The sequence below is a fragment of the Tursiops truncatus genome, chromosome 1 (assembly GCF_011762595.2).
Source record: "Tursiops truncatus isolate mTurTru1 chromosome 1, mTurTru1.mat.Y, whole genome shotgun sequence".
NCBI lineage: Eukaryota > Metazoa > Chordata > Mammalia > Artiodactyla > Delphinidae > Tursiops > Tursiops truncatus.
In genome coordinates this window covers 34397121-34424128 of record NC_047034.1, presented here as the reverse complement: position 1 = coordinate 34424128, position 27008 = coordinate 34397121, and the positions used below count along the sequence as shown (strand labels likewise).

Sequence of the window (27008 nt, the reverse complement as noted above, 5' to 3'; positions counted from 1 at the left end):
AAGTGTTAATCTCATCCAAAAACACCCTCACAGAAACACCCAGAATAATGTTTGACCAAGTATCTGGGCACCCCATGGCCCAGTCCAATTGACACACAAAATTAACCATTACTTGCACTTAACGGTACTTTACTATGTGATGGTGCTGTTTTGATAACTTTTCTTCACACTAAACTTTAATTTGATTCACACTCATCTGATTAGGAACTAACTATATATTAATGGGAGTAAAGAAGAGAAAGCAGATAGGAAAGGAAAACGATAAGATAGACATTTTATGATTTATCATGGTATGAGAAGGGCAGCCCAGTAGCACTGGATACCAATATCTGACTTGGTGTAAACTCTTCCCTCAGCTCTGTGAGTTGTGTATGCTTCTTACACTATCTCGGAAATAAGAAAGCAGATAGTTCTCATTTTATGTTTGAGGGAACAAATATCTCAAAATTTGACTAACTGAAAGGCAGCTGGTTGAATTCGTAATAAAGCCAAGACATAACTGCAAATCTTCAAATTCCCCATCTCCATTCTGTCATTTAGGTTTCTGTGAAGAATTTGACCTGAAACACCTATTTTAGAAAATAAGCCCAGACATTTAGAGAAACAGAACTGGCCCCTTTTGGGTTTGAAACTCTTAGTTTGTGTTATATAGACTTTGAGACCATGTTCGTGTGTTGAATAGACACGTGTGTAATTAAATTTGGAGCCAAATTAAGTGCAGGTTGAATAGCATGCAGCACCGATATGTCCTGAGATGTTTGACAAGTTCCGCTTACTAAGATATGTCACCCAAGTGCAGTGACTGTTATTTAATTTTGAACATCAGCTTTCTTGTTTGCAAATACAGGGGTTAAAATGTTTTTATTCTTTTCCATTGTAGTTTATTACAAGATATTGAGTATAGCTCCCTGTGCTACACAGTAGAACCTTGTTTTTTATTTTTTATATACAAGTACAGGGATTTTAACAGCCATTTTATTTTCGACTGTTGTTGCCAGTAGTTGACATCTGAGTGTTTCTGTAAGCCAAATACATATTCTTCTAAGCACTTCACATGGATTATTTTTATTTTCACAATGACCCTATGATTCTACATATATAGACATTTAAGGCACAAAAATTAAAACTGCTCAAGGTTAGACAGCTAGGGAGTGGCGAACGGATTTTTTTTAATATTGCTTCTGGTTTTTTTTTTAATATAAATGCGTTCATTTTTGGCTGCGTTGGGTCTTCGTTGCTGCGTGTGGGCTTTCTCTAGTTGCGGCGAGCAGGCAGGGGCTACTCTTTGTTGGGGTGCGTGGGCTTCTCGTTGTGGTGGCTTCTCGTTGCAGAGCACGGGCTCTAGGCACGTGGGCTTCAGTAGTTGCAGCACACAGGCTCAGTAGTTGCGGCACACAGGCCCTAGGGTGGGCGGGCTTCAGTAGTTGTGTCTCGTGGGCCCTAGAGCGCAGGTTCAGTAGCTGTGGCGCACGGGCTTAGTTGCTTCATGGCATGTGGGATCTTCCCGGACCAGGGCATGAACCCGTGTCCCCTGCATTGGCAGGCGGATTCTTAACCACTGCGCCACCAGGGAAGTCCCTGGCAAACTGATTTTTAATCTTAAGCAGTGTGACTCCAGAAACTCCCTTTACTATAATACACTGCCTACCATTTTGTATGTGTATGTTTTGATGGTGGCATCCTTGAAGTTTTCCCACATAAATATTCAGTAAGGTGGGAACAAAGAGTAATTTATTAAATGGATATACAGGTTTTCAAATACTTTTATGATGAAAAATTTAAATCTACTCATTAAGGAAAATGGAGAAAAGAAGGAAAATCCAAACCACTATAGACCCAAAACCCAAACAAAACCTCTATTTACATTTTGATAAATTTGTGTTCAGTCCATTGTTTTTAATGCAAAGATTTTTTTGTCATATATTTGTATTTACACTTAAATCATTTCTGATTACATACCTTTTATGTATCCAGTATTGCAGTAGGAGTTGTGGGGGATATAGAGATCTATGCCATAGAACTTCAAAGAAGGAGGGCAAGAAAGGTTTCTTAAAGGGAAGTAGGACAGGAGATGGACACCAATCGAGAAAGAGGTGGGATAGGATTTCAGGTTGGGAAGAAAGGGGGTTTCGAATTTTTACACAGGTTTGAGAAGTAGCCAGTAGACCAAAGGGCTCATGTTGTAGAGCAGTGGGAAATAAGGTTAGAAAGACTGTGGACAGATTATATAGGTCATTAATTAAGCAATAGTGGCACACGTACCATGTGCCGGGTACTTTATTAGAAGCACGGGATGAGGCCTGGGGAAGAGCGTTCAGACTTTATCATGGGAGCTGTAAGGACGTATTGAAAATTTGAGTATAGGAATGCCATGAGTGCTGTGCTTTAGGAAGGTAGCATTGTCTGTTGTATCTACCACATATTCCAAAAAGAGAAGAGAAGCTGTCACAGTAGTTTAAGCACGAACTGGTGACAAGGGACATGGCGAGTGAAAAGTGAATTTGAGAAATGCAATGAAGAAAGAATCAAGAGGTCTCTATACTGAAGACAGTGAGGGCTTGGGGTGGAGTCAGTGGCACCAAGGGGTTGAGCTCAGGTGATTAAGAAGAAGGTGCTTCTGGCAGAGGTGCAAGAGTCAGGAAAAGAATGTGGGTAGGGGAGATAATTTGTTTGGCATAGATAAATTGAGCTTGTGGGTATTCAAGTGGAAATATCTGTTAGGCAGTCAGGATACTCGCTGGAACTTAGAAGCAGAGGGGCTGGCAGTAGTTGGTAGAATGATGCCCATACTGGGCATGGTCGGAATACATCAGTTCTCCTAGGAATGGTTAGGAGATAGTGGAGAAAGAGCGACAACGCCTTGGACATTCACCGTGGTCAAACATGACTGTCATCACTGTCACCTTTTCTCCATCTGTATGCTGTGGGCAGTGTTTGTTAACTCTGTTCCCAGGGCTCAGGGATTGTTATGTTCTAGTGGAGGAACAAACCAGCTGTTGGATTTGGGGTTTTTCCTTCAATGAAGACAGTGTGATCCATGCTGCCTCCCAGAGTGCTTCACAGTGTCCAAACTATTATACCTTCGCAAGGGAGCCCTTTTTGTTGTTATTGTTATGCCAATCATGTGAAGGCTGTAAGGACCAATATAATTATCCCCATTTTACAGGTGAAGAAGCAGAGGCACAGGAGTTTAAAATTTGCTGAAGGTCACCTAGGTAGTAAATCACAGTGCTCAAGGCCAGTAGTTTTCATTACAAGTTCAGTGCTCTTTTTTGTTATACCTTGGGGTCTCCGCTTTCAGCACTGTTCACTTAAAAGTATTTGTTGGTGGTTTAGATGGATAAGGCTCTGTCTTCTTCAATGTTACAAGGGCAAGTTTTCTATGGATTTTATTGGTGGTGAGCAAAGCAACAAGTATTAGTCTTCTGGGGTTTCTTCTTCAATTTATACTGGATGTCAAGTTGTACATCCTTTTTATTTCAGTGGTAGAAACCCATCTAAACTTAGGTCTTAACATTCTAAAAGTAGAGAGGAAGATGGAAGTCTGGAGCAGAAGAAATACACACTTGAGAAAATGAATGTAAAAGTTAAAACTGGGGACTTCCCTGGTGGCGCAGTGGTTAAGACTCCGCGCTCCCAATGCAGGGGGCCCGGGTTTGATACCTGTTCAGGGAACTAGATCCCACATGCATGCCGCAACTAAGAGTTCACATGCCACAACTAAGGAGCCCATGTGCCACAACTGAGGAGCCTGCCTGCTACAACTAACAAGCCCGCCTGCCACAACTAAGATCCAGCAAACCAAATAAGTAAATAATTTTTTTTAATAAAATGAAAATAAATAAATAAAAGTGAAAATTGACTTTGGCCCAGTTTTTTTCTGGCTGTGACCTGAGGCAAGGGAGCATCCTCTTTAACCATGCACCTATCTCCAAGCAGGTTTTTGGCCTCTGGGGTTACAGAAAGACTAACCAGACACACAGCTCTTCTATCCCACCCTTTCCTGTGAGTATTGTGATGGGGCAGAGAGTCAGCAGGTTGGAAGTAGAAGAGTAAAAAAGAAAATAAAGCCTGGAGAATCTTTCTTTAACTTCCCGGCAGGGTCTTCAAAGACAGGTCCCTTTCTGAGCTCCTGTGGTCAGTAGAAGCAGTGTCTATCTTTAGACCTCGTTGGCTGTTTTTCATGAGGCCACAGAACTGGAAGTGCCCAGCACAGAGTAAGTGCTCGAAAATTTTTACGAAGCTCCCGGCAACTATAGCATAGCCTTGAAGGAAGTGGGTCTTTTTTTTTTTTTTTTTTTTTCCTGCAGTACGCGGGCCTCTCACTGTTGTGGCCTCTCCCGTTGTGGAGCACAGGCTCCGGACGCGCAGGCTCAGCGGCCATGGCTCACGGGCCCAGCCGCTCCGCGGCATGTGGGATCTTCCTGGACCGGGGCACGAACCTGTGTCCCCTGCATCGGCAGGCGGACTCTCAACCACTGCGCCATCAGGGAAGCCCAGAAGTGGGTCTTTGATAGGGATAGGGAAGAGCCATCAGGCCCATCACCCACACGCTGCCAGGTTTTTTGTTTGTTTTTTATTTATTTATTTGGTTGTGCCAGGTCTTATTTGCAGCAGGCGGGCTCCTTAGTTGCGGCATGAATGTAGGATCTAGCTCCCTAACCAGGGATTGAACCCGGCTCCCTGCACTGGGAGCTCAGAGTCTTAACCACTGCGCCACCAGGGAAGTTCCTGCCACTTCTTACTGTCTTTAACATATGCAGGGGAGAAGGAAAAGGCTACTTCTCAAAATATAACTAAAATCATAGGAGAAATTAAGCATTGGGTTTCAAAGCCCATTAAATCTCATTTCCAGGGAGAAAGAATAACTGTCTTTTCTGTCTCCTGAGCCTGTTTCGTTTTCACAGTTTCTCATAGTTTTATTACATGTATTGTCTCTTCAAGGTTAACCGACATGCATCTAAGATCTAACCTGTCATATGATCAGTGTCTTTCTTCAGTTTCCTACACACTGGCTGTGCTTGAGACGTGTCCAGGGAAGATTCTCTGGGGATGCACTGGAAGGATCTGACCTTGGAGGTTGCACTCCAGGTTCTCCTGACAGGCAGGGAAACAGTGCCAGGGCTCTTGTAGGCATAACTCTGTACTTGCCCACTAAAAAGTAAACTAGAAGTTCAAGTCTTACGTTACTTCCTTCTTAAGAGACAGTGTTTGTTGAAATACTGAGCGAATAAACAAGCACATAGAGAGAAGGCTTTAGCCAAAGCTGAGATGAGGAGAGATATAGGCTATGACCCTCACCTTGGAAGAGGAAGAGCCTTCATTCAGTGGCCATCTATATATAGGCCTTGAAGTAAACTACAATGCCAAGGCCTGGAAGACCTGTTCTGAACTTTCCACCTGCCTGGACATGTAGACTATGGCCAGTTCCTTTCATTACCTAATAAGTAAGTAACAAGAATTCCTCTGCCTCATCTCACGATAACAAATATTGGTATTTGCTAAATAATGGCAATCTGACCTAACAAAAGAGCCTCCAACAAAGTCACTCGTGATCACTGCACCACTCCAGCCTCTGCACTGGCATTTTGACAATAATATGGATGACAATACACTTAGTCAAAACAGATTCCAGCACCCATTATGCCCCATCAAAAAAAGCAAAATAAATGTTGACAAGATACGAAGAAACTGGAACCCTTGTGCACTGCTGGTGGGAATGTTAAATGGTGCACGTGCTATGGAAAATAGTATGGAGATTCCTCAAAAAATTAAAAATACAATTACTATATGATCTAGCAAATCCACTTCTGAGTATATGCTCCAAAGAATTGAAATCAGGGGCTGGAAGAGAGACTTATACACCATATTCATAGCTGAAATTATTCACAATAGCCAAAATCTGGAAATGACCCAAGTATCCACTGACAGTTGAATTGTTAAACCAAATGTGGTACATACATACAATGATATATTATTCAGCCTTTAAAAGGTAGAAAATTTTGATACCTACTACAACATGAATGAACCTGGAGGACGTTATGCTGAGTGAAATAAGCCAATCACAAAAGGACAAATACTGTATGATTCCACTTATATGTGGTTCCTTGAGTAGTCAAATTCATGTAGACAGGAAGTAGAATGGTGGGTACCAGGGGCTGAGGAGAGAGGGAATGGGGAATTAGTGTTTAATGAGTATAGAGTTCAGCTGGGGAAGACGAAAAAGTTCTGGAGATGTGAATGTACTTAATGCCACTGAACTACCCATGTAAAAATGGTGAATTCTATGTTATGCATTCCTTTTTTGCTATCAACAATAGCATTCAGGGGTGAAAGGGTGGAGTGACATGGAAGAGGAGATATTTATATAACTTTTTTAATGCTTTACTGGTGGACTGTGCTATTCTCTTCCCTTAGGGAAGCCAGATTTTACAAGGGGAGACTTTCAGGAGGCAATAGTGATGGGTTGGTTTGTTTGTTTATAGAGTAGCTTCAGTTGGTTATTAACAGGCTGCCTGTGATAGGGATTGAAGTCTATTTTACAATGGTCAGGTAAACCTTGGCCGTTCCCATAGGGATCCTGAGCTCTGCCTCTGAGAGTTTTATGCATCCAACAAATGTTCATGGATTTAAATGGAATGATCTGAGTTACCCTCAGTTATTTGACTTGAGTCTTGAGGCAGCCCCTCCCCCATCCCCACCCAGGGATAAGGGACTGAATTTAACAAATACTTAACATTGCACTCACTGTCTGCCAGAGACTGTCCAAAAGCCTTTTCATATATCAACTCATTTAATCCTAATAATCCTATGAATTAAGTACGATTGTTCCCCATTTTACACATGAGAAAACTGAGGCAGGCACAGAGAGGTAAAGCTATACAACTGTTAAGTGGTGGACCTAAGGTTCAAACTGAAAAACCTTCTGGCCCAGCGCTCATGCTCCTAATCATTAGGCCCCGAAGGTCCATGTCTGGGACTTCAATGACCCTGAAGTGATCTCAAGGTCCAGAATGGAGAATGGAAATTGGTGGTTAAATTATTCCTTGCCTGTGATCCTGCCTCCCTGCTCCAGCAGCGGTTGGGCTCCTGAGGTCTAATGCTTAAGCAAGGAGAAGGGGCTTGTGGGTTTAAGGTCAAAATTTTTGAACCTACGGAATTTCCCTCCAATTCAGAAGCAGCCCCTTGCTGACGAATCAGCTGCCTATCCCACGGGTTTTGCTATCAGTGGAGTTTCTAGATGATCAAGGCAGGCGAAATGATACAGCATTAAGCTAACATTAAATGATATGAAACTCTTAATAAATCTTTTTTCCTAGTCATCCTAAGACTCAAGCCAAGACGAATCTGCAACTCTGGAGTGGAAACCAGGGGGCGGGCCGAAAAGCGACCATTTTTGTTTTGCGGCCGTGCGCTCTCAGAGCACCTTGACTAACAGGACCTCACGGAGGAGGCGGAGCCTATCAGTGAGTGGGGCGGAACCTGGGAGACGTGATGATTCAAACGGACGAATGAGCTCTGCGCATCTGGCAGAAGCCGCCAATGACCGGTCGTGTTGGGGCGGAGCCCACAGGCCCTAGTGGCTTTGGTTGTACGGCGGCTTTGGCGCATTTTCGGCTGGTTTGATTCATCCATTTTGAAGAGACAGGGGAGCGGGGGGCTCGTCTGATTAAGGGGCCCTGAACCAAGGAGCGGCGGAGTTTGAGAAGCCAGCAGCTCGGGGTTCGGCGGCAGCGGCCCCCTCGGCCGAAGTTGGGGGGGGTGGGGCGCCGAGCGCGCGGGGTGGGGGGGGTCCTGGTCTTTGGCTTCTCGACTCGGTCCTGTTTCGACAGCGAACATGTCTCGGCCTGTCAGGTCAGTGCGGAGTCCGAGGCCTGGAACGGGTTGGAGGGGGTTGGGGTGAGTGGTGAAGGAGTGGGGGACAGAAGCCTAGAGTCGGCCCTCTCCTGTGCCACGCGCGGTCTCCTCCTTTTCGGGGCCCGCGCGCGCCCTTGAGCGTAGGGGGCCTTGCTGGCCCGCGGGGCTGCGTGGGGGTAGCGGCCGCGCGCCCATGCGCGCGCTCCTCCCCGCCCCGCGCCGTTGCAGGGCTCTGGGCTGCTTTGCTGCCTCCCCCACTCGCCGCACTGGAGCGGGCGGGGTGTTCCCTGAACCTCCGTCGGTCGGAGGGGGAGGGGTGTGAAGTCAGGCCCCCACCCAGGCCCCACCTCCTCCGGCCCGGCCCCTTGGAGCCGGCCGCGGGGACCAGCGGACTGGGTCTCGGACCCCACCTTAATGGGGGGGGTGGTGGAGACGCCGTATTGTCCCTTCCCCCCTCGGCTTGCGTGGGGGTGGGGGGGACTCAGCCCTTTTTCTCTAGCGGACGGGGGTGTTCCATGCAAAGCAGGAGGGGCAGCTCTGCCGCCGGGCCCCGCCTCCGTCCTCCGGGTCGCTGCAGAGCCCCGCCTCTCGGATCAGGCCGGGCGTGGGCGGGACGCGTTCTTTTTCCCTCTGCAGCCGAGAGAGTTCGGGACTAGGCCCTGGAAAATGACTGCTGTGTCCCCCCCAACTCGGAGTTTTGAGCTGGTTAACCCCCGCTCCCCCGCCTCGAGTTCGGTCTTTGCCTCCGACTAGAAATGTCCTTCCTCGGAAATGTCCCTACTCAGGGAGGTGTGGGTTAACTGCACGACCTAAATCCCGTGTGGTTCTCGTTCCCGCTACCTCTCTTCCTCGGCGTACACGTCTCGGATGTTTTTGTAATCTTATCTTTACCTCGAATAACTTTAATAATAAACGGGCTAGATTCGGTTAATCGTTAGACTTTATTCTGAGAATTTCAACAAGTTTGCTGTTCCCCAGCGGACGGTGGAATCGCCCTTGGCCGTCCTCCCGGCTATCGTATGGAATGTGCCATTTATGGAGGGGTGTGGCTTAATCCAATCTGTTGAGGCCTTACGAAGGAGAGCTGTTGCAAATAAATATTACTTTTAATATAATGTCCTTGGCGCTTTCAATGTAAGGAATTGGCTGCTTTGCATAGTGCTTTGTGGATAAATAGGTTTAGTTTCTAAATGTTTTTAATAGTTGTTGCTTCCCCTTCTTCATTCCAAGTTGTGACGAACGGAAGTATTTTGAGCTAGAGCTCTAAAGGGAGGTTTGGAACCCCGGAAAGGGTTTTGTGCTACACCGTTCTGTCTGCAGACTAGAACAGCAGTCTCCGGCTGGTGGGGGTATGGGGCTGCATGCTCCTACGCTCGGGGTGGGCGTGAGGAGAGTGCTAACTAACTACCTGACAGCTTTTCTGCCTAATTTAAACCCACATCTCCGATAACTCACCATCGCCACCGGGAAGAGTTTTGCCTACTTTTTGGCACGGAGTCTGAATAGATATTGCAAATTATAGTTTGCATACTTTTTTTGGCATAATAAATGACCAGTGTATCCCATCAGTTTATGAATAAATGACCAGTGTATCCCATCAGTTTATGTATTTTCTTTAGGATCAGGAGAAATAGACAATATCATAATAAAGATTTGTTTCATCTGGATTGGATCTTCTGTCTTCTGGGAGTAAATTACTGTGTGGTGAAGTTGGACTATTACTTTTCTTTACCTTTTAACTGCAGTTCACTAGGTTTTGATGACTTTTAATTTTATTGTTGTAATTTTACTCATTTGCCTGAGTTTGTGCTCCCAAATTTAGACGCTGGAACACGAACAGAACTTCTTTTTCTTCAAAACTTGGATTTTTAATGTCACCGGGTAGGAGTAAATATATTAAGCACGTTCTAATCAGTTTTTTGAAGGCATTGGGATTTGTGCACAACTTTTTTCTTGCTCAGTCTGTTAAAAGTAATTTTAACTGTGTATTTGCCCCTAATTGAAGAATGGAGTTAATATATTGTGGGCATTTTTGGGTCACTTTCAAGTTATTAATTTTAAAGCAACTTGGTTTTTGATTATATATTTTAGTGAAGAAGTCTCTTTGTAACTTTTTTGAAAGCCTTTAACATACTCTTGACAAATAATAAAGCAGAAATAATTAAACTTGACTTTGGTGGTTTGTTAAATTTTGCAATTAAAAAAAGTTCTGCCTTAGGGAAGTGCTTTTGTAATTGAAGAGTCTGTGTACTTGAGGGAATGTAACAAAAAAAAATAGATGTTGACCCAATATCAGAATGATCAACCTTGTTGAAAAACAAACCAAAAACAAGAAAAGCATGTGTTGGAAAATGTGTCCCTGCAGCTTCTTTTGGGATATGTTTCTGCCCTTAGGCCTGTATATAATTTTGAGGATTTTCTGCTTTTCATTTTTTACTGTGACTATTATTTTCATTTTAATATTAACCTAAGCATTTAAGGAAGATTTAGAAATGTACTAATGGCTGCTTGACACCAGTTTCCAAATGAATGGAATGATGAACTGACCGGCTACAGCAGGGTTTTCCGTAGACGTGTGCAACACTTATCTAAGTAGTTTTGTTCACACTGTATTGCTTTCACCTTTTACAGTATCTGACTCATATATAAATGAGAGCTGAAATATTTTAGGCCTTGGATTCAAATTTATAGCGTAAAATTGCAGTCTTAGAGCCAGAAAAAAAATTAGGCAAATTCATTTTACGAGTGACTTAATGTGGGGACCTGGACAAGTGAAGTGCCTTGCATCACACACTAGTAGATGCCAAGATTGGGCCTAGAACCTAGATTCTTAATTTACAGCCCTGCTTATCCTCATCCTCCCCCCTTTCCACATAATCGCTTGTTTCTTCTACCAGATAAGTGTTGATGTTATTTTAGTGTATGGCACTTTTAACTTTTCAAAATGCTTTCATGACTCTTACCCTTGTGAGGTAGGGAAGAAAATGCTGTTACTTTTGAAAGAAAGCTCAGAGATTTACTAACTTGCCCAGCCTAAAAACCAGGTTTTTTGAAATTTACCTTCGTATATTCTTCAGAGATCTTCCTCCCTTATTGAAAATGGTCCAAATCACTCAGATCAGTCTGTTTGCTCCTTTCTTTATAATGTAAGTGTACCTGATGTCTTGTCTTCTTTTGTTTAGTACTTGAGACTGCAAGGAACCTTTAACATTGAAAGTTTAGATGTGAAAGCATAGGCTTTTACAGATTGATAAAAAATTTTTTTGGTCATTTTTTATTTATGTTGAGAATCAGCTTCCCCAAGATTCCAGATTGCTTTCTTTTCAAAGAGAATTCGGTTGGAATGTGTGTGGATTTCTGAAAAAAAATTGATATTTTCTCTTACCAGAAAATTAGTTTCAAAAAGCCCTCGGTTAAAGGGAAAAACTTGGAAACCTGAAAATTCAAGGTAGCTTGGAATTAATGATACACAGGAAGACACTTAAGAGTTTAGTATACTAGTAAATGTGGTTTTAGATGAGCCTGGTTCCTTGTATCTGATCTTATTCTCTATGTCCAGGTCGTGTGTGTGTTTGTGTGTGAAAGAAGTGTGATTTTATTAACCTTTGATCTGTACATTTATTATTACTTTCATGTCACTTTCTTCTAAAAAGACATAAACTCTTCTGTAGACTTTACCTTCAAAGATATCTCGCATAATAACTTGGAAAGCCTGAATAATGGGGGAGTTAATTTTATAACAACACTTAAGTATTCAACATTTCCCAACATATATGTCTTTAATCTGAAAATTACAAGAAGACAATGTTGGGAATTCCCTGGCGGACCAGTGTTTAGGACTCAGCACTTTCACTGCCGGGGCCCAGGGTTCAATCCCTGGTTGGGAAACTAAGATCCAGTGTGCGGCGAGGCCAAAAAATAAATAAAATGCCAAAAAAAAAAAAAGACTTTAAAGTTTGATTTTTTTTTTTTTGGAGTAATTACCAAATAAACATTTACTAAGAGTAAGTGCAGAGTCAGGTACAGAGGATTTCACTTTATCTTGTTTTATCCTTATTACAACCCTGTAATAGAGGATTTTTTTAAAATTCCCATATAGTAGATGATGAAATAAGCTTAAATAATATGTTACTCAAGGTCACAGAACTGTGAAACAGCCAAGATTTGAACCTAGATTTTCTGAATACAATGCTGGCATTCTTTCTGTGGTAACACTCTTCCCTTCCTAGTGTTTGGCATGAAGATGGTCAAATGCTATTTTATTTTGTAATCTCCAAATAATGGTGAGTGCATTCTGTATGCACTGGTTTTTAAGCTCTATGTAGAAAATACTTGAGGGGAAATATATGGCCAAAATATTTTAAATAGCAGTTTTTTCAACTTACTCTTCAAAACAATTCTCAGAATAAGTTTTAATTAAAAGCATTTTTTTTTTAACTAGAACTGAGATTAAGTCCAGTTCCTTCAATTTACTACTGATGACTTTTAAGTCTAGGAGCTAAGGCGTAGAAATGACAGTAAAGCTGGATTTAGACTGCATGAGTCTTACCTATTTAACTCTCCATTAGATTTACATTTATTACATACATTTGATTCACGTAGAATGTTTTACAGGTTCACAATCCTTAGTTTGAAACCATTGGGGACTATATGTGTTCAGAAGTTCAAATTTTTTCAAAAATTTAAAAAATGGGGCTTCCCTGGTGGCGCAGTGGTTGAGAGTCCGCCTGCCGATGCAGGGGACACGGTCATGCCCCGGTCCGGGAAGATCCCACATGCAGCGGAGCGGCTAGGCCCGTGAGCCATGGCCCCTGAGCCTGCGCGTCCGGAGGCTGTGCTCAGAAACGGGAGAGGCCACAACAGTGAGAGGCCCGTGTACCATTAAAAAAAAAAATTTAAAAGATAACAGGGCGCCTATACTGTATATATAATGTACCATCACCAGGTCTGGGGTAGTGCTCCTATAATCAAACACATTAATCTCTGTGGTAAAACCTAGGAATTTTCACACTAAAAGAAAATCCTAAAAAGCCCCTCTTGTTTGCCCCACATATGTTTACCACCATATAAATTATGAAAAGACTTGGTTGTCAGAACTTTTTGAATTTCTAAATTGTAGATAAGAAGACTAGACCTTTAACAGCACAGTTCCTTTCTCAACCTTCAATTTTAGAAAAAATAAAATTACTCGAAACTCAATAGAGCCATCACTTAATGAGCAACACTTTTTGTGTCAATTCTGCCGGATACTCCTCATGTTTTTCAAAATCTTGAACAACTCTGAGCAAGGTATATATTATCCCTTGTTTCATATGTGAGAGGGCTGAGGCTTAAATTAAGTAACTGATCCAGTTCACCTAACCATTAAAAAGGAAGCAGGAATTCAAATAGAAGTTGTGGCCAGTGTGGTCTTTCCAATCAGACACTGCCACGGGGTGTTAACTCTTTCTTGTGGTAGTAGCACATTTGGGGGTTATGGTTCATAGCAGGACTTTGGTGGGGAAGACCAACTTTAAAGTGAGCGGGGGAGGGGCGGGGTGGGTGGAGGAAACGAAAATTTTTTCGAAGGAATAAGAATATGAGAAGGGGTTAATTAAAGGAAAAGACACCTGAACGTAGAGGAAAAAGCACTGAAGTAGTGTGAGGCTTTAAAAGTGGGAGGAAACATGAATGTTAGATAAGTGGCATTTAAGTGTATACATAATCAGGGACATTTCCCCCTGACCAAAGTAAGTGAACAGATTCCAAAGCCACCTAAAGGACACCACAGAAAATTAATGGGCTCATTTTACGTACATGTATAGATGCAAGAATGCCAAACAGTATTAGCTAACTGAATCCAGTATGTATTAAAAATACATATGATCAAGTAGCATTTGTGCCGGGAATAAAACTTAAAATCTGTCACTGATTCATATTAAAAGACCAAAGGAGAAAAACCATAGCATTTGAAAAGATTCAGCACCTATTATAAAACTCGTCAGTATATTACAATTAGAAGGAAATTAAGATTAATAAATTGGGGTTGATTTAACTTGACAAAAGTTACCAAGATAAGTGGTTGAGTTTTAGTGTTTGAAATCATTGCAATACGACTAGTTAATAAGGAGAAAGTAGTTTTGAATAAAGAAAGGGAGATTGATTTTATTTATGTTTTTGATCTGTTTTCCCCAGAAATATAAAAAGGCCACCATTCTGTGTAACTCTGGGACACCATCTGTGTTACATCCACATTATAGTCCATGTGAATAGTGCCCCTTTGGCACTTAGAGACTGCGGTGTTGTGGTCAATAAGAGAAAACATTTGATTTAGTATATGACCACTTTGGTCAAAATGGGGCATCCCTGTGTTTTGTTTAAAAAATATTACTATCTAGGTTCTAGGAAGTGGAACTGATTGTTACAGAATTACATTGCCATATTTTAAAATAGTATCTAAATAGCCATAATTATAGGTCTTTAAAATATTTTTGGTGAAGAGACCACAGGTTGCCAAAGTGTTTCAACTGGCTATAGCATGTTTTCAGGTGCTTCTTAGTGCCTATCTACTTATTGAACTGTGCACCTGTTCAGTTACCTGCAAAGCAGGGTGATCTTCAGGGAGATTTCATGTGTCAAGATAAAATGGCCCAGAAGATGAATTACTTGAGAAACTAAAACTTAGCTCCACTGAGAAGTAAAAATCCAGCCGGCTATTCATTGGGCTGGGATAACAGACTATCTTCCACAGATATGCTACAACTGGCAAGATTTATAACAATGCTGCTTTGACTACTGCTTTCCTGCTACGAAAAGATTCTCTAAAATCAGACTGTCAGAAACTTACGCTATTTGAAATTATATCAATCAGAGTGAAACATCACACTTTTGTCAGGAAAAGCTAACTCCTTCTGACACGGAGAGCTATCTTGATTTAACATTTTTAGAGCTTCAAATGAGGGGTTGCTGGGCACAAAATTCACATCTACCTAAACTTCTTTGCCAAGAAATAGGACCCAAGGTCCACTTCACTGTCTAGACCTGATGTAGACCCCTTTTCACACAGTCTGCTGTGCTTTGAGCCTATCAAGGCACTGCTTCATTTAAGTTTCACCTAAATTGTACCCTTCCCCAAATCCTTTTTAAGTTTTCCTCTGTTTGGTGAGATGCTCCACACTTCTGATGTTCCATCACCTTTATTGTAATGAGTCAGTAAATCTTTTTCAGGCTACAGATTTGTCCCTGGTAGTTGGGTTAAGACAATTGGAAGAGTTCACTGAGAGTCCCAAGACTCTTGCTGCAGACAGGACTACTTGGTAATGTGCTCATCTGAGACCCCTTTAATCTCACCTGCTTGAGGTTTACTCTGTTCCTAATTGCATAGTTTTTGCACTAAACTTCCTGTTGGGAAAAACCTAGCCCATTTTATTTACACAATACTTTGTTATACTCAGAAATTTGTGTGTGACTTTTAAATAGTATACTATATGGAGAGAATATGGTGGAACTGAATGTATTTTGGGAATAAGGAGTGCCATATAAGAGTTCATATTTATTCATCTGGACTGAAATATTAGCAAGTTGATAAATTTAGGAGGGCATTGTGACAGCTATCTCAAACATATACCTGGCTCGTCATTCAGAACTCCTTTATTCCCCTTTTGTGCAGAAATTTACTTTTTCCATTTGAAAAACTTTAAAGAGCTATTTCCTGTAATGTTCTTGATTTTAAATATTTACTTCAAAATTTTTGCTTTCTTGTATCTTGTGACTGTTTTTGAATTCTGTTTAATTGTAGAAAGCAGAATGATATAAGATGCAGTCAAAGCAATATATCTTAGCCAAAAGGAACGTGAAGCTCAAAATAAGCAACTGTGAGAAATTAACCTGAATTGAGTTTAGGTATCCCGGCTTCTATGAACTAATTTTCTTATATCCTGAGAAAACTTGGCATATGAAGAATCTTGAGGGATAGAAGAATGGAGAGAGGTAAATGTCCTAAGTTTTAAGGACATTTGATATGCAGAAACTTTAGTATTTAGCCTTGAAGAAAAAAGTGGAAACTGTCGCACAAATTTTAAGGGCTGCTCTATGCAAGAGGGTTTAGATTTAGACCATGGTGATCCCAGGAGCTAGACAAGACAGAATTGGTCAGTGGACTTTAGAGGCAGATTTCACCTTGCTGAGAAGAACTGTCTCATTATCCGGTTTTCTTGGAATTATTTGCCTTGGGAGATCACGAAAGGTTCTCAGTCATGCCCTTCCAGGGACATTTGTTGATAGAATAACACGTTTTGGGTAAGATTGGATTAGATTGTCTAAGGTCCAGTAGCTGTAATACACCTGGTGGTGTATCACCCTTCCCTCTGTCCCCCACGGGCCACCAAACTTTGATAAGTGTTATGAGTGCTTAAGTTTAAAAAAAGTGGTTTTCTTTTTTTTTTTTTTTTTAATATTTATTTATTTATTTTTGGCTGTGTTGGGTCTTCGTTTCTGTGCGAGGGGTTTGTCTAGTTGCGGCGAGCGGGGGCCACTCTTCATCGCGGTGCGCGGGCCTCTCACTATCGCGGCCTCTCTAGTTGCCGAGCACGGGCTCCAGACGCGCAGGCTCAGTAGTTGTGGCTCACGGGCCTAGTTGCTCCGCGGCATGTGGGATCTTCCCAGACCAGGGCTCGAACCCGTGTCCCCTGCATTAGCAGGCAGATTCTCAACCACTGCACCACCAGGGAAGCCCCAAAAAAGTGGTTTTCTTAAAACAATGAATTAAAATAGGAAGAGATGTTATACTTTTGTGACCGTGGATTAATAACAAATCGTTTTTTGTAAAGGTGAAACTAAAAACTACTTTGGAAATCATTTTATTCTATAGCAGTGGCTCAGACTTTTTTGATGAAGTTCCTATAAGATATACATTTTGCATTACAATTTGCTACACACAAGAATACAAATACCTGAAACAAGTTTCAGGAACTTGCCAGTTATTTAGGTGTAATTTTCTCTGATATTTTCTATTTGCTTCTTTTTCTTTTAAAATGCTGGTTATAGGGAATTCCCTGGCAGTCCAGTGGTTAGGGTTCAGTGCCCTCATTACCAGGGGCCTGGGTTCGATCCATGGTCAGGAAGTAAGATCCCACGCGAGCCGCAGCCAAGAAAATAAAGTGCTGGTTATACATCAGTAAATTGATTTCAGGACCCAATAGTGGGTTGTGACCAATAGACTGAGAAACATTGTTCTAGATGTTTATCACTTAGGTGATTAGTGAAAAGAGCTATGTTAGCTATTTTGGGTTTCTCAAAACTTAGATTTCAAGTGCACTTTAAGTGCCTAATGAGAAAATTGCTGAATTCTAGAAAATTAGCTAGGTGTTTCTTCTTCCCTGCATTGGTCAGAACAATAGGACTTCTTCAGGGTAAAAATGGAAGATAGCTTGATTGAGCTAAATAATGTAGTAAATTGTCAAAAAGTCTCTCTGATTTGCCTTGAGAAAATGATTTTGTGTTCTTTAATACAAAGCTTAGGGTGTCAATAATTAAATGTGGGTTTCTATTTTAAAGTTCTGCTTCCTCACCTGGAACTTAATTGTTTCTCCATATATTGATGTGCAGGTTTGTTAAAGAGTAGCACTTAATTTTGTGGTTTTAAGTTGTTTTCTCATGTTTAAGGTTCAAAGGGTTAGATGAGATCATCTCAAAAAATGTGGTCGTTTCCATCTCTGAAATACTGTTGATCCTTGATTCTTTAGAATGTTAGTTTTACATACCTCACATTTCAGGAATATTATTGATTTGGTCTTGGATGGTTGCTGCTGTAAGAAAGAAAAGGCATTTTGGGGGGTAGACTTACCAGTATTTAGTAAAAAGAAGTTGATGATTAAGAGAATGGAAGAAAAAAGATCCTATTGCTTGAGTTATCCACATTTGGTGCCAAAAATGGATTTTTTAGTGTTCTTTGTCTAGCTTCCAACTTTACCTTTCATTTTTGCACTTTGATGCAAAAGTAAGGGCTTAATCTCAAAGCCCTCTGGTGATCATCCAGGAATTGGTTCATTTGTGACCAAGGTACCTTTAGGATCTAAATATAGCGATTATATCAGCTTTTAAAAAGAGCAGGCACATAATTGAAGTTTTTCTTTTTCTTTTTTTTAAACTTATTTATTTATTTATTTATTTTTGGCTGCGTTGGGTTTTCATTGCTGCGTGCGGGCTTTCAGTGAGTGGGGGCTACTCTTCGTTGTTGTGCGTGTGTGGGCTTCTCATTGCGGTAGCTTCTCTTGTTGCAGAGCACGGGCTCTTAGGTGCACGGGCTTCAGTAGTTGTGGCGCACAGGCTTAGTTGCTCCGTGGCACGTGGGATCTTCCCGGACCAGGGATCGAACCTGTGTCCCCTACATTGGCAGGCAGATTCTCATCCACTGTGCCACCAGGAAAGCCCCTTAATTGAAGTTTTTGTGTTCTTATAGTTTCTATTTTAAACATTTGTTTTCCTTACTGGGTTACAGTTCTCTTTTCTAGTGCAAACTTTTAGACTTACTTAGATGGAACTCCAGTTGATCTGAGTGATAGAAATCGATCTAACTTAAATGGTGGACTTAAAATAGCTACTGTTGCTACTTTCTCTGGCCTAAATGGCAACTGAAAACTTTATCATAAAGTTGGAAATAATATAAAAATAGGGGAGTATTTTGATATTGCATTTTAATGAAATGAGCAACAAACTCTTAAAGACAATCTTTCTAAATAGCACTAGAATCAGTACTCTAAGACATAACGTTTTTATTTTATTTTATTTTTTAAGACAATGGTTTTAAAAGGAGCAGCTTAATTGTGCTGTTCTAATAAATAAGAGTGTTACTTGTGTATTTACATGGGTTCAAGATTGCAGTAGTAGTCTGGGTGGAACAAGTAAGTGCTTACAAGAAATAATGGCTGCTATTTATTGGATAATTGTGTACCTGGCCCTCGAAACAATCTTGAGAGATAGGTATTGTTATTCCTATTTTACAGGTGAGGAAACTGAAGTTCAGTGAGGGCAAGTAACTGGCAGAGCCAGGATTTCAACCCAGTTTTAAAAATCTGTGTTTTTAACTTTTATGCTATATTGAAATTTTGTGTTGTCCTCCCAGTTCCAGTTTTTGATGCTCATTTTACACTGAAGAGTTGGTTTAGCTTTGGCATTTAATTTAAGTAATAAAAATGAGAATGTTTCTTTGTTTTTAGCTAGAGGTAGGACTTCCTATGACTTTAGACTTAAATATTGACTTCTTAATTTCAACTTTGCATAGGAATAAGTTCATCAAAAATGTATATCAACCCTGAATAAGGTAAATCTCTAAGTAGTGGAAAACAATATGTTTTGAATAAGCATCTTTAGAAAGCAAAAAATGAACCAAACTATTATTATAAATCATTATAATGAGTTTTTGTGAATGACCCTTGTTATCATAGATCTTTTATTTAAATTATTTATTTTTGGCTGTGTTGGGTCTTCGTTTCTGTTTGAGGGCTTTCTCTAGTTGTGGCAAGCGGGGGCCACTCTTCATCGCGGTGCGCGGGCCTCTCACTGTTGTGGCCTCTCTTGTTGCGGAGCACAAGCTCCAGATGCGCAGGCTCAGTAGTTGTGGCTCATGGGCCTAGTTGCTCTGTGGCATGTGGGATCTTCCCAGACCAGGGCTCGAACCCGTGTCCCCTGCATTGGCAGGCAGATTCTCAACCACTGCGCCAAGGGAAGCCCCTTTCATTTAAATTATTTTTTCTTTTCCCCTCTTTAGCATTTATAGATGGATTTTTTTTTGACTAGTTACCCTTAAGGCAAGAGTGCTTCTATATTCATATTTTGCTTTACTCAGGTTTTAGTTTTTGTGATAAATAATATTTATTATGTAAGATAATTCTGGCCATTTTCACATAATTGAAAGTTAAAATATTTTGTGTTTCAAGGGAAGCAGTAGTCTTTCAATTTAGTTTTGAAATTTTTTAATTTAATTACTTATATAATGTCAGTATAGTCTGTGTGACATTTCTGTAGTTTTCCTGTGTTGAAAACTAGGATAGAAAAAAATGTACTAAATAATTGCCTTTTAAATCTTTCTTCTTATTTTTGGCCGCACTGTGCAGCTTGCAGGATCGTAGTTCCCTAACCAGGGATTAAACCAGGCCACCGCAGTGGAAGCGCCGAGTCCTGACAACTGGACCTCCAGGGAATTCCCCTTTAAAATCTCTTAGATTTTAAATAACAAGTTTTTCAGTTTGGAGAAAACTAAATTTTCTTTTGTCGTTGGCAGTGGGATTAAATGTCTGATAAGTTGAAAACTCCAGTGGTACATGCATCCCCTCTACTGATTCCCTTTCCCACACTAATCCTCTGCAGATGCCAAGTCCAAGTCCATTCACTCATCAAGCCTTCCTTGAATTTGGTGTTCCAGATGAAGGAGAGACAACCCCTGTCCCCAAGATGTTCACATTTAATAGGGAAGACAGACATTTAGTAGTTTATGTAGTATCAATAAGGGAGTAAAGTTGTTGAGAGGTGAGGTTATATCTGATATGAGTGAGAGTGATATGAATAGCATTCTAAGCAAGGGAGCTGCATGACCAAGTGGTAAAATAACAACCTGATTGGTGGAATTAAGCCTCCTGGGGTTGCTTGCTTGTTAAGTGGCAAGAGATGAGATCTTAAAAATCTTTAAGGAGATTGGATATTATCCTCTAGAGTATTTTCTAAAATTAGGTTTCTAACAGAGCTCTTAAAATTCGGTCCTAAGAGCAAAAAGTTCAGAAAACATTTGAGTGCCTACTTTTTACCTTGTTCTGTACCAGAAATGTGGATATAAGACATGATTGTTACTTTCAAGAAGCTTAGATTAGTGAAGAAAACAAATGGTACAGTGGTACATGTTAAGATGTATGGTGTGCAAAAGGATAGTTGACCATTTACAATTGAAAAAGTCGTCTTTTTCATTAAACTTTGATAATTTTATTTAATTTTATAGAGCAGCTTTTTAGATCTGTCAAGCAACGTAGGTCATCAGTTCCAACAGATGAGGAACTGAGGCCCAGAGAAGTAAGTGATTTGCTTGAAATTCTAGAACCCAGGATTCCTACTAACAGATTCTTTATCTTGTACTATATAATTCCTTTTTGGAGTGTTTCTAGTGATAGACTAAGGAAGTAACTATATCATTAGTAAACTGTTAGGAAGTTCTTTATATTGAACCCACATTTAATCTGATCACCAAAGCTAACATGTTTTCCCTTTTGCAGGTTAAAAATCCCAGTTTATTCAGTAGTTCTTCATATGATCCTTTGCCATATGGTTACCCTCCTTTATATAGTCTCGTAGGATGTATCTATTGATATCAGAAATTGATACCGGAAATTGTACCAGTATTTTAGCTGCAATTCCACCAGCTAACCTAAAATTATTATGCCCGCGATTTCAGAACCTGTACATAATTGTTAGAGATAAAGATTTAAAACTCCCTCTTCTGGATCCTTTCTCCCTAGTTCCGTGTCCCATTTTCCTTGATCCTAAGTAATGCAGAAAATGGTCATCTTTGCACTGTGTTCATAATACTGTTTTTCATGGCATCTGTCATTAAAAATCCCTATTTCCTGGAACATGATAAGCATTTGGTTACTAGCGGCCCCCAAATAGGGTTTTTTTTAAGAAAAAATATTTTTATTTTATTCTTTTTTTTAAATTGTGGTAAAATAACATATTTACCATTTTAACCATTTTTAAATGTACAGTTCAGTAGCGTTAAATACATTCACATTTTTGGGCACTCAATTTCCAGAACTCTTCCTCTTGCAAAACTGAAACTGTACATACCATTGACTCCCCATCCTCTACTACCCCACCCCTGGCAGCCACCATTTTTCTTCCTATCTCTATGAATTTGATTAGGTAACTCATGTAAGTGGAACTAATAGCAATATTTTTGAAATTAACTTTACTAATAGAATGGTATCTTTAATATATAAACTCAGTTTCTTATAACAAAATATAGTTACAACATATTTTATAGTTTTGCATCTTGACTCATTGAGGCAGTAAAGTCAGAAGATAATTCATTGTTGGTAGACTAAAGAAAAACAGAATACAAAATTCCTTAAGAGCCTTTCTTTTTTCTTTCTTTCTTTCTCTTAAATCAAGGATGTGGCTATACCTTCCTCCACATCTAAGCCCCAAACATGTGTTCAGAATTCACCCCACCCTATCATTTTTTGCATATTATATAGAAGTTCTGCCTGCACTTGAATTCTGACTCTCCTGTTCTTGCATTTAAATGGTGTCTTAATCTATAAAACCAGGAATAGTCCTCGACTTAGGTTTAAGTGTAGTTAGTGGCATGTTTCCCTTATAGTTCTTTCGGTTCACTTGTTCAGTTTCCATTTAGTTACAGTACATCTAAGGCTCTTTTAAGTTCCAGGCTGTTTGGATACTAACATGGAAGCTCTTATATCTCTCTAAGAGAGGAATTTTAAACTTTTAAGTTTAGAATATGAAGTAGGAAAATGGAAATCAAATTTGTTTGAGATATTAAAGATGCCTTACCTAGTAAGAAGTACTTAAAAATCACTGAGTCAAAAAAAAAATCAGTCAAGTAAATACATAAATTTGTATCTTTAATAAATGCTCTTTAGGGAGTTCCATGTAGCCTAGTAGTTAGGATTCCAGGTTTTTCACTGCTGTGGCCCGGGTTCAATCCCTGGTCAGGGAACTAAGATCCTGCAAGCTGCGCGGCATGGCCAGAAAAAAAAAAAAAAAGGTCTTTAATAACGAGCATCTTTTGAATGAATCCATTTTTTTCCATCCCTTCCTATGTAAGGCTTAACTTACCATCACCATAGTGACGGTAAGTTAATTAAATATAATTAACTATTATAATTAAAAGTCACTTTGCCGTGAAAAAAACTCAGTACTAACCTTATTTATCAGGTGTACACGTGTGTATATCAGTAAGAATAAAGTAACATTTACAGTTTTGGTTTGTGTGCATATGATATCATCTCTGTATAATGAATATTTATGGTAGTTTGGCTTATTTTGCTGTTTTATGTACTTGTGGGAGGTGGGAGGTTGTTTTGTAGGAAAGGATAGTATTTGGGCTATGCCTCAGATGAGCAATATGAGAATTGTCATTTGAAATACTTTGGGTTTAAGCTATACTTTCCTGTAACAAAATGTGACATTTTTTGGCTGAGTTAGGGGCTTGTTGAAAAATAAATTTCAGAGAGCTAGTTCTAATTCTGTTTGTGAAGTAGAAATGTGGGTTCTGATATCTTAGAAAAGTCCTACATTTTTGTGATCTTAATTAGAGTCTCTTCTTTCTACAGAAATAGGAAGGTCGTTGATTATTCACAATTTCAGGAATCTGATGATGCTGGTAAGTTTTGTGATTTCAATAAGTTGTAAATTCGACTGACTAGTGGAAGAATACCCAGTTTGTGTACATTCTTATTATTCTTTTGAAATAGGTTTCATTTTTTATTTTTAGACTGTTGGTGTATATAAATTATGTCAATCTGTGTCACTCAAAACAAACGTTGAACTTGCGTGGATTTTAACTTTTCCTTAGTAAATCATTGAAAATAAACACTTGAATAATTTTTTTCTTATCTGGTTTTGGAGTCCAAAGTTTAAATGTGCGATAATTCTGATGCAGTGTTTATTAGTTTAATATATCTCCTGCTATAATCACGGTAAAACTCATACATTTTAATAGGGAGTATGTAAATTTTTTGCATAATAAAGGACGATGAGAGTATTTTGTGAAATACCTTTGATTTGTGAACTAACTCAGAGTGAGTAGTGCATCTTAAATTGTAGCCATAAAAGGTCTTTTTAGAGTATGTCCTTACTCTCATTTTCCAGATGTGTTTACTATTCTTTTTCCTTTATTTTTTTAAAATCTAATTTTACTTTATAAACATAATATTATGTACCTTGGGAAAACCTAGAAAATGCAGCAATGTATAAAGAAGAATAAAAACATAATCCACCCTCCCAGAGGTAATACTAATATTTATTAAATGCTTACTAAATGTTTGCACATACTCATTTAATCCTTAGATCATTCCTGTTAAAATGGGATTATACTATTTTTATTTCCATTTACAGATAAGGAAACTGAGGCAGAAATATTATTCAAAGTCCTTTAGCCAACAGATGGCCATTTTAACTTTTTTGTCCTTTTTTTCCTTTTAAAAATATAGTTGACATCTTGCTATAGAATTTTGAGTTCTGTGCCCCTCCCACCCCACCCCTACTTATCTTTCTTGTGTTACTAAAAGTTTACGTTGGTTAATAGTTGTATGGTATTCCATAATTTATAATTATCCAACCATTTAATAATTGCTGAAGCTTCCGACTATTCTAGATACTCACGATTATATATGATGGTGTAGTAAATAGTTTTGGAATAGTCACTTTTTAAGGTTTTATAGGACTTTTTAAATTGGAGGTATTTTCCTCAAGTGCCAGAGTGTGCTATATATAATACTTTAGTTTAAAAGTAATTTACTTGATAACAGTAATTGTGTTAGGATTGTAGAATTGTGGGTTCTTTACAGTCTAAAATGCTTGTAATATAACCAAATTACTATAATAGTTTCCAAATAAATATGAAGATGTGGAAACATGTAAAAGTCTTTAACAAATTAAAAGGCTAGAATATAAAGTAAGATATTTGACTGTGGGTATATTAAAATATACACATGAGGACTAGAGAGTAATATGCAAAAATGGAAATGATTGAGTTAAGGTGGAACTGGAGTAGAAAAGATTTTTTTTTTAATGAAAGAAAATTATTTAGGAAATTCTGCCCTCTCACCTTTTAAATAGCATGAGAGAATTATCAGTAAATAGAGTGGTAATTTTGACATGTAAAAATCATAATATAGTTCATTGAATTTGAAAAATACTTTGTTTAGATGAAGATTATGGAAGAGATTCGGGCCCTCCAGCTAAGAAAATTCGATCATCTCCCCGAGAAGCTAAAAATAAGAGGCGATCTGGAAAGAATTCACAGGAAGATAGGTAAGAGGCATAAGTCTGATTCTTCTTACACTGTCACCACTCAGATGAGGATAGTGTCTGGTCTCTAAATTGGTAGAATCTTCAGTTACTTTGGGAAAGTGCTTATTGTTCACTTAATGTTGTTTTGCATGTTTCATGTTATCTCAGACAGTGCTTCTGAGTCTAGAGGTTAGCCTCTTTAAGGTCATGGAATCCAAGGTGAGCTGCAAGTATGCCAGAATGACTTTGGTGCTACTTCAAACCTCTGAACACAGGCAGAAAGATTGTTTAAGTATATAATTTGTTGCCCAAGGTTAGTATTGGCATTTTCATTGTAGAAATGGCAAAGAATAAGTGGCCTTTCCTATTCAGTCATAAATCATTGGCAGAATCATAACTAAAGCTTATAGAATGTTGCATTGCCTGCCGGGTTTTACTATCTATAGTCAATTCTACTTTGTTTAAATAATTTAATCATTTTGGGCTGTTTCCTTTCCCTTAGTTTTATAAACGAATTCAGATGAGTTGTATTTTTAACTGTAATTGCCTCATGAGACGAGGGTATTGTAGCTTTCATCTCTGCTCTTACAGCTATACACATGGATTCACTCTCGTACTCAGTGTAGCATAACTTTAAGACCTCCTTGATGGTGGTGGTGGTGATGATGATAGTTACCGTTTATGATTATTATGTGCCAGTATCTATTATATGCTAATTTATATTCATTATCATTTAATTCTCACAAAACCTTTATTAGGGTAAGTAATATTAACTTAGAGGGGTCAGTGATTTATCCAAGGACCAGCAAATAGACCAGTAGGTTTTGAAACCATGTCTGTTGGACTCCAAAGTCCATTTTTTTAACCATTAGGCTATACCACTTCCAAACAATACTATTAAGTATGAGCAGTTCAAAGAAATGAAATAATAATTCTCACTAGTTCTTCTAAGTTATTTACTTTTGAGCACTAAAACCACTATAATTCCTAGGCAGAAATCTTTCCATTCTGAATTCACAGAACGCTAAGTTTGTAAAAATAATACTAATTAATAAATGTACCTAAGTATTTTCTGTTTGCTTGAATCGCTAACATCTAGTATTTTCTTTCCTGGAGAATTTCAGAAATCTGGAGAAATTTTGAGGAAAAATAAGACAAAATTATACTGTAGGGAGACACATTTTTCATAGTTTCATAATATATCTCTCTAATCCAGTTTTATATAGCAGCCCAACTTAGAACTATCTTTCATTATATTTATTTTATTTCTCCTAGGAATGAGCATCTTCATGGCCTCTTGTAATGTCTCATCAATATAATTGATATCTAGCCTAAATTTTTCCTTGTTGCAGTCATCTGGCTTTATTACTCTCTGCTAAGTGTCCAGGAATGGTTGAAATAAATATAGCTTTTGTTGCCATTTGTATTAAGTGCCTTGTACGTTTATTCCCTTAGACCAATATTATGTTGCTTTTTGTGTTGGTCTCTACTTAAACGTTTAGCTTTTACTTGACTTCACTATAATGGTGCTCAAGGATTAATGGTCTCTATAAACTCAATAATAAAAGAACTAGAGGAAATGATACCGTTCTTCATCATTGTAATAGACTTGTGAATTAAATGCTTACTTTGCATAAGATATTTATATAGAACAGTCATAGGTTTCAGAATTATAGTATATTTGGATCAGATTACTTAGTAAAGAAATGTGTTCGGTTTTTCTTTTTGCTTAGGAATCTTGGGTTCAATAGGTGGTCATTTGAGTGTGGTCTAAATTACAGGAATACCAAAAGAGATTTACAGGATCTGCTGTTTGAGAAAAGAAAGCTATCAACTTTTATGTGACTTTCTTTTTTTGTTTGTCAGGATTTCTCATGGAATCATAAAATTTTAGCGCTGAAGAGTACAAGTGATTTGCCTAAGATCATACAACTAAATAATTCATGACAAAGACAGAACTCTAGAACCCAGATTTCCAATTTAAGATTTGTGAAGATATAAAATGTGCATCTTTGTGACCTAAAAAGTTATTTTATAAAACTTTTCATTGAAGCTCGTTAACTTCTTATTTTACTCTGCAGTGACCTTTAGCTAGCTTTTATTTTCTCCATGATACAAGGCAGGCCTATGTGTTGAGGTTTCTGATGTATAGA

The 27008-nt window shown here is 39.0% G+C and overlaps 1 protein-coding gene across 2 annotated transcripts in view; it reads left to right on the top strand.

Moving 5' to 3' along the window:
* Positions 1-7615: 7615 nt before the first annotated feature.
* Positions 7616-27008, top strand: part of NUCKS1 (nuclear casein kinase and cyclin dependent kinase substrate 1) — a 30848-nt gene continuing 11455 nt past the window's right edge. The window contains exons 1-3 of one of the 2 annotated variants that reach the window (XM_019952679.3): positions 7616-7854; positions 23175-23224; positions 24771-24876. In XM_019952679.3, the coding sequence (XP_019808238.1) occupies positions 7838-7854; positions 23175-23224; positions 24771-24876 (173 nt within the window). In that variant the 5' untranslated portion in view covers positions 7616-7837. The remainder of the gene's footprint in view (positions 7855-23174; positions 23225-24770; positions 24877-27008) is intronic. The other variant, XM_004313160.4, reaches the window with a different exon arrangement.